Raw genomic sequence first — 13,093 nt, 5'->3', positions numbered from 1 at the left:
TTTGGACACAATTAAGTAATCCATGTGTAAAAATTGTCATGGCTTCAAGATGCTCTGAATTAACTTAATACAGAAAATATGTTATATTTTTTAATCTATACAGCCCAGATTGCATCATTGAAAACAATTTATTAAGGTGGAAATTTTGGGATTGATGTAGAAAAACGTAAAGTGTTCCTTTCTCTCAAATTGCCAAACAGTATTCAGCAGTCATAAATGTAGGAACTCCTTAACCTAGGACTTAATTGAACTTCTTAAACCAGGATTTAATATAATTAAATGTTCTTCTGGTCATTTCTGGGAGTTCTTTATACTATTGACCTTCCCAATGTTTTATGACAATAAAATTTCATGTTTTGGAGTAGTGAAAAGAACCAATTTTTGTTGCTTTGAATTTGAAGACTATTTTGCTGATCTCTCTCTCTTAATCAGAACACTTCTCAGCATTTCTACCACTCTGGGTGGTAGAGTGGTAAGGTTTACAATGATAAAGTTCACTGTCAGTATCATCCACCATTATACCCGAAGTATGTTTTTTAATTAAAGTTATACTTGCTAGCCATGGTACACATTTCCATTGATGAAAAAACTGGCATAGCTGACTCACAGTAATTCATATTTCTACAGTTTTGCAAAGATTTTTATAAAGTCTGGCTTGATATCACCTTAGCCTGTCATTTTGATTCTGTTCACTTAGTTTGAAATGTCTTCTACATATACATAACCCTCATACAAATCTTCCATCAGAATGGCTCCAGTTTGAAACACCTAGCAACTGGAAACAAATGATGCTAAAAAGGCTTCATTTGTTTTCTTCTGCTCTGACCTTCTTCACTTTCATGGATACTTTTATATCTTAATCATCTTCTCTTGACTTCACCTTCCAGATCTTGGCAGGATTCTATTTTTAACACCTTGCAGATAGCCATCATTGTTAGCTTTTCTATCTCTAGTGAGTTTCAGCTCTATTTTTTTTCTGTCTGTCTTTAATCAGTGTTCAGCTTGGCTGAGTTCCTGTGTTTGAATTATTTCCAAATTTAACAACTTCATTTACGCTTCATTTTCACCACATTTTTGAAAGTTCATTTTTACTCTCAGCACAGTATCTTTAAGTAAACTTTAAACCATTTGAAAACTGCTTTTAGCTTCTCCTTTTATGTTGGTTTTTTTTTTTTTAACTAGCTGTTAACTATTTTTTGTAATATTGCTTTTGAAATTAAGCATCAGAGTTGCAGTGATTTAGGGTTTTTTCTTTATAAAAGCAACTATGTTGATACAGCAAAGTTGTGCTTTAAAACATAGCACTATTTTAAACAATATAGTATCTTACCATATTTTAAATTATGACAAGTACTAAAATTTGAAAGTGTTTGAAAGGATAGCTGCCTGCAAATTGTCTAGCAAAGCCAGGAAGTACAATTTTCTCCCTGACAGTTTTTAGTTGCTCTGCTTTTGTTGTTTCCCCATGCTTTTCCTTTTTCCCTTGCTCCTTTTCAGGAGTTGTGAATGTTAAGCTTTTACTGAATTATAAGAAGTATTGGATATACTCAACTACTCTAAGCAATTAACCAAGTATCAAAGTTAAAATAGTGTCAAAGTGACTACAGAGTGATATCTCCTTACCTGAGAATTCTGCTCCATAGCTCAGTCCTGTGTATTATAATTATTCAATTATAATTATTGAAGTACATGTAGTGACTTTTCGTTGCAATTGACATACAGTACTTCAAAACAATTATTGCCACAGGGAAAAAAAAAAAAAAAGCTGGATGTTCTGATCCTTCTAGTATTTTGTATCAAGTTCATTGGTCACATATAGATTTTGCTAGTGGCAAACCACCAGCAGTGACAGAGCAGCTCCTAACTTCAGTGACCCTAAATAAGAAATACTATGCAAGGGTTTGTAAGATCAGTCCTCAAATTCTAGATAAAGATTTTTCATTATTACTGACTGCTTACACCTGTAAAAATAAGCCAGATTCTCCAATTCAGAACTGGATTATTGATACAAGAATATCAAGGTAGCAGGAGAGTGACATAAAAACCTTGAAATGGAAAAGCCTGTTTTCTGCTGTACACAGACTGAAATTAGTAAGAAATAATGGAGAAATTAGTATGCTGCACCATAATGCAATTTTTAAAGAGACTGTCAGATAAATAAATTAAACCTTTTCCAGTAAGAGACAATTCATTGTTCAGTTATCATGACTACTCTGCCACTACTGATGCTTCACAAATGCAAGATAAGGCAGAGGAAAAGTTGACTGAAGACCCATGGTAACAGAAAACTAATTTAAAATGGATTCTTAACCATTTTGTGGATTTAAGAGAAATGAGCATAGAATCTAAGTAATTCTTTCTTATCCACGTTTGTTTCTGTAAGCAGTAGAGATAACAGCAGCAATAATGTATTTCTGTTTCCAGTGGTGACAAATCACATTAAAGATAACAGCTGCCTTGAGTGAAAGGGGTCACTTTTTCCCCTAATTGTTCTAAGAAGTGACATACATTGCTCCCTGAAATACACATAAAAAAAATAAATTACTATATATTTCAAATAAGATGTTGATTTTTTTGCATATAATAATCTGTGCAAGTTTATAATTAACTTCCTCTCTTTTTTTTAATTGCCAGAACTGGCCATTCAAGTAGTGAGCCTTTGAGAAAATCAAAGCAAAATTATTAGAAAATATTAAATTTAATTTTGCATTGCATGAGTTGTTAATGTAGTATTATTTCCTTCTAAGTCAATAAATATTGTTTCATTGTGGTTTACCTATTAGAGCCACTCAATAAGCAATGATTCTGAAATAAGGATTGGTCGCTTTTTTGTTTCGCAGGCCCTCCAGTTAATGTCACATGCAACATATTTATAAACAGCTTTGGATCCATTGCAGAGACAACCATGGTAAGATATTTTACTTTAAATAATGTTTAAAGTTCAAGTTAAATATGCTCAATATGCTCAAAAACTAGCTAGGGCTTTTATTCACCTGAAGCTAAATACACCTCTGAGAACAGAAAGTAAGAACATTTAATTTGGCAACTGATTTTTCTAACAGATAATCCATCATTATACCATCAAACACACAAGTAAAACAAAGCCAGGGGTTGTTTGTTTGTTTTTTTAATTTATCCCCTAAGTTTTATTTGACAGTTGTAATTAACTCATTATTTGCAATTAGATTCTGCATGATTTTAGTTTCTACAGTATTCCACCTTTCTAACCTCAAAAATGTCAATTAATTAAGTTGCTTTATTAAGAATATTTTATAATTTCATACAGTGCCTATTGAGACATATTTTATTTAATAATTCTTTCTTCCATAGAGCTGTTGTAGATAGATAGTACATTATAGAATAACTAAAACAGTGATCTGGTGTATGAAAATTCACTATGAATTTTAAGAGTGGGGTAAATATAACTGGATTGTACACTTTTTCTACATATAATTTGTCTATTAAGGAAAGGCAGCAGATAGAGTACAAAAAGACTGGGGATTTTAAGGAAATTAGGAGAGAGTTCAAAATGTAAATAGATTAAATCTAGATATTTAACTGTGAACTGGCAAAAATTACTTGGAAAATCTTATTTCACAGGGAAAACATGCTAATAACTAGGAGCACAGATTTACTTATGAATATTTGGTGAGAGAGAAGATATAGGCATTCCTTGTCTGTACAAGCTTCTCATATTTTGAAGAAAGGCAAATAAATACGATTGAAAACAGTTACATATCAAATATCTATGCCCCCTGTTTCCAAAGTGATTTTCACAACTGTCTGATCTTTACTCACCTTGGAACATAGCGGTTATTTTTACTAACAGAGGAAGATTTATTTTTCTTTCAGGTAGAAAATTAATTTGGTTTTGGGTGCTTTGCCAGATTGCAAATCCCAAACAGATTAACATAGCATCCAAGGTGATTTATTCAGGTTCAATCAAAAGATTAAACAATGTCCATATGATTAGAATAGTGTTCCACAGCTACTTTTTAATGGCTGTGTGGCTGAATCTGCTGGAAAGCAGGAGACAGACCACAGGGCCAGTGGCAAATATCCAGCAAATAGATCACTATAAATAGTATATTTGGAAAACTGAACTTGTTGCTGTTTAAAAAATTGTCATGAATGTGGGAAGAAAATGTCTGAGTTCACATTTCAAATGTATTTTCTCTCAAATAAAAATGATAATTATAAACATTTCAGTACAAATCAGTTAGTTTAATATTTCTATTTTTTAATGAAATTATAAGATAAACACTATTCTGTGTTTAAAACAGTTGAAATAGACTACAATCTGATCTGTAACAAATAGTTCTAGGTAGTATGTTGTAGAAAACACCAAACCTGATCAGAACCACAGGGTTTTTCATTCTATCAATTATATGAATTCAAGGACAACCTTAAACTCAGGACAAATGCTGCCTTCATGATGCTCTATTCTGTTTCTGGTATATTCACTGATATAGTTCAAACCAGACTTTGGCTTATCATGAACAATCTGGGTGAGGGGGCAGAGTGTATCCTCAGCAAGTTTGCTGATGATACAAAACTGGGAGGATTGGCTGATTCACAGGAAAGCTCTGTGATCATTCAGCAAGGTTTGGACAGACTGGAGAGCTGGGCAAAGAGGAACCTAATAAGGTTCAACAAGAACAAGTGTCGAGTCCTACACCTGGGAAGGAACAACAACATGCATCCTAACCTGTACTGGTTAGGAGCTAGAAAGCAGCTCTGTGGAGAATGACCTTGGAGTCCTCATGAACAACAAGTTATCCATGGGGCAGCAATGTGCCCTTGTGGCCAAGAAGGCCAGTGGTATCCTGGGGTGCATTAAGAAGAGTGTGTCTAGCAGGTGGAGGAAGGCTCTCCTCCTCCTCTACTCTGCCCTAGTGAAACCACATCTGGAGTACTGTGTTCAGTTTTTGGCTCCTCAGTTCAAGAGAGCAGGGACTTACTTGAGAGAGTCCAACAGAGAGCTGTGAGGATGATTAGGGGACTGGAACGCCTGCCTTATGAGGAAAAGCTGAGAGACCTGGGGTTGTTTAGTCTAGAGAAGACTGAGAGGGGATCTTATTGATGTATAGAAATATCTGAAGAGTGAGTGTCAAGAAGGAAGGGCCAGTCATGCCCTGTGGTAGGATGAGGGGCAATGGATGCAAGCTAGAGCATAACAAGTTCCACCTCAACATGAGGAAGAACTCCTTTACCGTAAGGGTGACGAAGCACTAGAACAGGCTGCCCAGGGAGGTTGTCGGGTCTCCTTCTCTGGAGACTTTCAAGACCCATCTGGACGCATTTCTGTGTGATCTTCCCTGGATACTGTGGTGGTCCTGCTCTGGCAGGAGGGTTGGACTCTACGATCTCCAGAGGTCACTTCTAACACCTAATGTTCTGTGATTCTGTGAATAACATCTTCTGAAGAAATATTAAAGTAATTCTATCATAAAAGTACAATAAAAACCATCTTGCATTATTTTACAAAATTAATTTTTGTGTTGCTGACCAACAGTCAACTCACTGCTGTTCAGTATTTTACTAGTTTCCACTATTTTGCCAAAGTTATTTTCTGTAGTGCTTAAAATTTAGGTACCTGTGTTTTAATATTTTTTCTAAATATTTATGCACAGAATGACCCATTAGAACATTTCATTAGGCTCAAAAAAGGACTTTTATATTATTGATAAATACTTTTTTTCAGAATAGTAAAGAGCTGAAGTAAGCAACAAGTGCAAAAAAAAACCTGACCACTAAGCGGTACCTTGAAATCCCATTGGTATTTAGAACGACCGTTTTAACAATGGGATAAGCATATAATCTATTAACTTTAAAGAAGTCCCAGTACATCAAGCTACGTCCCTCACGGTCCTTGTAATTGCTCTTGGCGCAGTCTCCCTCCCCGTCTCTCTGTGGTGCTCTACTTCTCTCAACTGATGACCAAAATCTTAGAGCTCCCTCTGCTGCTTCAGTTATGTATAATACAGTAACGACTTACAGACAAACAATGGGGTAAAAAAACTCAGGATAAGCCGCAAAATATCCTGGTGCCAACTCTCTACTTCCGAAATTTGTAGTTCTCAGAAAGGAGGCACAATGGAAACTTACGGTGTGCAGCAGGAAACAGCTTTCGGGCAAGCAGATTCTCTTTAACTCAACCACACCTGATAACTGTAAATTGCTTCTTTTTTTTTCTTTTTTTAAACATTTATTTCAATTTCTTTGGAGTATGGGTTACGATATTTCATATTCCCTTTCTTTGTTTCAAAAGACAAATAAGATGGTTCATAGTGGGGAAAAGGCATGCCACCTATTGCTAGGAAGCTCTGATTCTAGTTGAACCTACATAATACTAAGTGATCATATGAGGAGCTTAGTTTATCTCATGTTTGCTCTGAGAAGGCAGAAAAAAGTAAATAACATAGTTTTTAAAAAGTGCTTAAACAAACTTTCATCATCAGCATCACTTAGGGTCCAGCCTTGCCAATCTGTATTATTGAGCCTAATGATAGTACCGGGTCTGTATATGTGACAGCAATATTCACAAAGCGAGGATTTCACACTCATTCTCTAGCCAAGTAAAACACTTACTGCTGAAAACCTAGGCCTAGTCTTTCATTATTCACATATTGCCACTACTGTTTTTTCTCATAAGGATTTAGAAATCTTCACAGAATCACAGAATCTTCCTGGTTGGAAAAGACCTTGAATATCATCAAGTTCAACCATAACCTAAATTCACCAACCATAACCTAACCTACCCATTCAGGGCTTAAATCATGTCTCTAAGCACCACATCTATATTTCTTTTAAACACTTCCAGGGGTGGTGACTCCACCATCTCCCTGGGCAGCCTGTTCCAGTATCCAGCCACTCTTTCAGTAAAGAAATTCTTTCTCATACCCAGTCTAAACCTCTCCTGGCACAGCTTCAGGCCATTTCCTGTCATCCTGTCATTATTCACTTGAGAGAAGAGGCCACCTCCCTCAACCTCCTTTCAGGTAATTGTAGAGAGCAATGAGGTCTCCCCTCAGCCTCCTCTTCTTCAAACTAAACAATCCCAGTCCCCTCAGCCTCTCCTCATAGGACTTATTCACCAAACCTTTCACCAGCTTGGTAGCACTTCTCTGGACACGCTCCAGTAACTCAACATCCTTCTTGTAGTGTGGGGCCCAGAACTGGACATAGTACCCGAGGTGTGGCCCCACCAGTGTCGAGCACAGGGGCACATTCACTTCTCTGGCTGGCCATATCTTAAAGAATAGCAGGAGATTATAAAAATGTGGAAGGCCTGAATAAAATGAATATGTAATTATATGAAATTAACATAATATAAACTATATAAACATCTGAAGTATTTTTATGTAAGATAAATAGCAACATACCTAAGCACACTTAACCTTAAAAATCTCATTAAAGAAATTTATTGCTTGCTCATGTAACGTTAAATGTATATTGTCAATATGGGAACCATATCCTACAGGAAACCAAATAATTTTCTTATTGATACACTGGAAGTTAAATTTGAGGTTTTATCACAACATTCTCAAAAGTTCCTTACAGAGTTTCTCTTTGTAGCTTAATCTATTCTCAGCTTGCATTTGCACTGCGACTCCTAATGCTAAGAGATTTCCTGATTGTTATGGGCAGTGCCACACAAATTGTTGGCAGTTACCAACAAAAAAAGAGATAATTCAGTTTTTACAGGGTGAGAATAACACTGATGCCAACATTTTCAGAAACAAATGTTCAGAGACAAAACGCTGAGAAAGTGAAGCAAAGTCTAAAGAAGAGTTACGCTATGGGGCAGATAGTAGGCCATACCAAAAAGCCACCTTTTATTCTATTAAGTATGCCTAAGCAAATTCCTTAAGATTTTCTGGATTTTAAAGGTGAATAGCAACACTTAATGCAGATGATCTTAATTAATGATTAAAATTAAAACCAAAATAATTAATGATCTTAATGCAGACTTACAGTAATATTTACTAAGTATTTATTAATATGTTTTGCATAACGCATGTGCTAAAACTGCATTGAAAATGACACTCACTGAGAGATGTAATGGCAAATGACAACAGTGCAGACAATCAACACATTGGAAAGCATCTGTCTTTGTTCCTGCCATATTTTTGCTGATGGTTATTTCTTGACTCAGTCTGAAAATAACTGTGTTATCCTGAATGTTGTCAGGAAGCAGGTGATAGATCTTCCTGTGCTTCAGGCACTAATGAGATTATATTACTTTTACAAATGAAATGTGCTTTTAACCGACATTTACCCATTTTTAAGCCATCATAATTACTCTCTCTCATTCATTTCTGTTTATCTTCTATTCTACCTATTCCAGGTTGTCTTAGAGTACTTGAAAGAAGTGTTCACTTGTATACATTGCAAAACTTAAAGCTGAAGAGTTTCACCAAATATTTTTCCTAAATTAATAATTTAATCCTGTCAAATACAAGGAAACATAATCCTTCCTTTGATGAAAATACACTGAAAGAATCCAATGTAATTGATATAGCAAAGTGTTAATACAGAAGTGACAGGCAGAAATACCTAAATTTCACAATTTTTATCTCAGATGATTGACCATGCAATAAAGACCTCTTTGCAGTTTCAAAATTACAAAATAACCTCCATTTTTCCCCCCTATTTCACAACTGACTCCCTTCTGTCAAGGCACAGAGGAGTAAACAGAGTGTTTTCTATACGAGTTTGGAAGATGGGTTAACTTCACTGTGAAGTTATAATCTAGAATAAGTGGTACTGTAATGATGAAAAGCTGCTTGAAATAGTTTGGGATATTTTTTATCTTTTAGATGAAAGTACTCTCATGGAGGATCCAACTCAGTTGTTAGTGTTCGTTTACAGTATTAATGGGAACTTTGAAGTGATACAAGAACTGAAAAGGACTATATTCTGTGCATGAACAAGTCGTAGAAAAGTTAGAGAGAGAGAGAGATAACAGAAAATCACCAGTCCTGGATCTAGGTTGGGTCAGCCAAGGGGGAAGAGTTGGTGTCAGGGAGGCTCCCCTGTTTTATAGGCCTAGCATGATTGAGCCATGAGCAACTGGAGTGGACCTCCCTGTCTTTGCCCTTGATCATTGTTATTATCTCAGTTGTTTTATATGCAGACCATCAAAGTTGTCTCCATCCTCTCAGAGAGGCCTTTTGGGATGCAAATGAAGATCTATAATGGGGTTTAGACACTGCTTCCCCCATGTGTGTGTAGGCCCTGAGAGCTGACCCATCACACAGGCGAAGACTGACAACAGGTTTTCTCGTTTCAAAGCAGACTGTTCTCAGCTGACTCTATTTTTGTTGTCCCTGAAGATGGGGTTCCATACCTACAAATGTAATTAATTGAAGAGACCTGTGTACAGATTGTTGAAAAGCAAACTCTTTGCCATTGCTTAAATCCACAAATGTGTTTATTAATAAACAACAGCAACAACAAAATGTCAAATGTCAAATAAAATCTGCAAGATTCTTTATGAAGAACAACACACTGTTTATAATCTCAGCTGTCACAAAAAACATGGAAAATACTCCACTACCTCAGGCCCAGTGCTGAAAGCTGAGTGGCTTTACCCACTCATTGGAGCTGGACATCTACAAAATCTTTCTTAAGCTACCACCAGATGCCTGCATTGTCTTCTACTTTGACATGTAGTCCTGGGAGAAATGTCAAATCAGGTATACAACTATCTATACCAATATCAGGTCCCAATTCTGTAAATCTTTTAGAGCAGGTCAGTCAGAGATTGTTTCATAAGCCTAGGGGACAGGCAGCAGTGGTAGTTTTACATTTATATGCTGGGCAATGTTTTCTTAAGTTCTTACTTAAAATAAGAGAAACCTACCACCTTGCCTTAGGCAGATGTTTTCTCACTTGACTCCACCCAGGAGGGGGAACTGGGAAAAAGAAAAGAGACCTGTGGTTTGCAGTGAAAACAGATGTAATATAATAATAATAATTAACTAATATTAACCCAAAAAATAATATAAGAGACAAAGTTATACTTAGCTCCAGATGATAGTTGTGAGATGTGCTTTCCTAGCAGTGAATGCTGAATACCCACACTTCCAGTATGTGAAAACACAATGGTTACAGCAAGTGGAGATGAAGGCCTCAGCTGTGGGACAACAAACAAGACCCTTTTGGGATGACAGCCATGGTAAAAGCCCCCAAATATCTCCACAAACTTCCCTATTTATAGTGAGGCTGAAGTTCATGGTATTAATTGAGTTGACAAGCTTGGGCCAGCTGTCCCTGTCCTGGGTTTCACTCTTTGCATCCCACTGCAACTGCATGATTCAAAACTACCCTCCATCTTGGTCACTACAGAAACCCACATACCAGAGCAGCCTCTCAAAACTACAGATTCTCTGAAGAGAAGAATTGTTTTACAGTTCTGTCCCAGTAAATTCAAGAGACCTAGCTTCAGAAATTTTTACCTCATTTGAAGAAAAGACTGAATCCAGGCCTACACTTGCCTTAGTTCTCTAAACCTAGAAGTGATTTTTCCATTTTGTCTAAAATAGAGAGTTATCAGGTTAGATGCTACAATCAGCTCTGCCAGACATATTGTTGTTGTCCCAAAAGCAGGGTCCATTACCTGGTGTGGAAGAAGCCAATCTACAGACATAGACGAGATATTTGCTTTAATATCCAGTCCTGTACAGAAAAGGGAGCAGGGTGGTATTCCACAAAGCAAGCTCAGTTTCAGGAAACACAAGTGCTACTTTTATACCCCAAAAAAGTACTAACTTTATCTCTAACATTATTCTATCACCCACGCACACAGTAAGTCAACTGATTGAAAGTTAACAACATATGAAAGTTAATTTATTAGCATAACAGGATTACTTAAAGAAGATTTCTAGTCTGCTTTCCATCTACAAATATGTCATGCTACAATATGTGGGATCTCTCACAATCTTCTTTTTAGTTGCTCTATCTTCTTTTATAGTTTCAAATTGAATGAGGGGTTAGCTAGTTGACTCCTAGTAGGATTGAAGAGATAGAATACTGAACATTTAATGCTTCTAGTCAGTCTTTATTAGTTCCCTGTTGCACAATACATTTTTCCTTATTTTTGTGAACATTATGAAACTGGCTACTCTACAGTTTCAGGAAACTGAATACATAAAATGCATAATTTGTGTGCCTTGATATAACATATATTAAATATAATATATAGTACATAAATATGCATACATATAATACATAATATATAATACATAAATATAATATATAAACACTTTCCACAGTATATGTTAACACTTTACACTGGTTAACTGTTTCATTAATTTTAAATATTTTAACTGAAATTTTGATATATTTATACTAGACCTTACAGTGTAACAAGACTGTTGCCCAGTTTAGCAAAATGTAGGGGAAAATGTTTGTGATTTGTGCCTGTTCTGGTATAACTGTAGTATTACAAACCACAGCATATAAAATCTGTCAAAATAAGGTTAGGATTGGAATTTGAGTGAATACCTGTAATTTCATCCCCTTCATCCCATCTTAAGTGGAAGCCCATGAACCTGACCTTTCTTCTTTATTCCTTCCTACTTGTATAGACCTACATGCACTGGTTCACAGAGTTAATTTCTTCTTGAAAGCAGCAGGTTATCAAACGGATACTGAATGGAGTTTGTGCATTTCAACTCTTTTTTAGCTGCCCAAGTGCTTCTAGTGATTTTGGAGATGGCCGTAATAATCCCTAAGAGTCCCTGGGTTATCTAGGCTGCTAGATGTGGGATTGCAGGAGACAAGCATCTTTTTGAACCAGTAGCCAAAAGGCAGAATATCTTAAAGCTTTTAAAATGACACTGGATTTCTTTGTATAGACAATTTTTTCCCTTTCTCCTCAGTTCAAATCCACATTAAATTTTATCTGTTGCCATGGCATCAGTGTAGACCCTCTAAACAACATGATTTCCCTGACAGACTTCTTGGTGTGCTTCATGCCTGTCAATAACTTTTAAGATAACTCATATCTAGTTGTTTAAAGTTAGAGATATGTCCCTTCACACAGGCCATTATAGCAGGTGTTTAAGCTACTGGAGTTAGTAGATTCTGCTTCTCTACTTGAGCTAGTTCAGCTTTACCTTTTATTTTACCCTGTTTACCCTATCTAGACAACGTCATATTTACCTACCAACACAGGGAAGACTTGCATGTAATTCCCAAATTCCTATTTGATCTACTTGGGTTATATTTCCCTGCAAAGATGAAACAGAACAGGATTCCAAATATATATTTTCAATAAAGTTTTCTACTATTAGCCCACTCAGTCACTCATTGAAACCAATCATATTCTAAGTGCTAATAAGTAAAATGTGTTAATAACAACATGGAATATATAGCACAAAAATTCACCTGAAAAAATGAACAATCTCAGAAAAAGTAACTTTTCACTTAGCAAGAAATACCTTCTGCTGTTAGAACAAAAGCATCTTTGGGGACACATAATTTTTCTGCAGAAAAAAAAGCAAAACATACCAGAATCTTTTGTCAGCTGAGAACATGGCATAGATCAACTAAGACAAAGGCTTAGTGCATTATGATAATTCATGTAATTGTCACATCCAGTTTCATCTAATCCCTTATGCTACTGATTGAAAGAACAAATATTTTAAAAGCCCCTGAGCTAAAGCTTAAAAAAACAATTACACTGAACAGGTTACAACATGTCTTGTAATGTATTAGGAGTTGGGAATGCACAACTTCCATTAAGAATGGAATTAGTGTCTTCAGTTTGCAATTAATGAATATTCTAGGACATGCAGGAAAAGCTGTGACAAACATTACTATACAGTATGTCAGTACTGTGCTTAATTGCTTTTGAAGAGTAAATATCCTAGCTATTAACTAGCTTTGATTTTTTATATGACAACAGAAATGGATATTCAGTCATTGCTACTGATAATGAACCAGGAAAAAAATCTAACACTATAACTGATTAACCTGTCAATTTTTCAATGTTTGCATCCTAAACCCTATGAAACCCTAACTTTGTAACATATTGTTGAATTCAACAGATTTTGAATGTTTTGTAATAAAGACAAGGGAGTCA

General features: G+C 35.8%; 1 protein-coding gene across 1 annotated transcript in view; it reads left to right on the top strand.

Moving 5' to 3' along the window:
* Positions 1–13,093, top strand: part of GLRA3 (glycine receptor alpha 3) — a 76,669-nt gene that overhangs the window by 20,620 nt on the left and 42,956 nt on the right. Inside the window, exon 3 of the mRNA XM_051617071.1 lies at positions 2,841–2,908. Coding sequence (XP_051473031.1) covers positions 2,841–2,908 — 68 coding nt within the window. The remainder of the gene's footprint in view (positions 1–2,840; positions 2,909–13,093) is intronic.

This window comes from Apus apus, chromosome 4, assembly GCF_020740795.1.
Source record: "Apus apus isolate bApuApu2 chromosome 4, bApuApu2.pri.cur, whole genome shotgun sequence".
NCBI classification, from domain to species: Eukaryota; Metazoa; Chordata; class Aves; order Apodiformes; family Apodidae; genus Apus; species Apus apus.
Note: the sequence above shows the minus strand (reverse complement) of the source record. Positions and strands in the feature narration are given on the sequence as shown.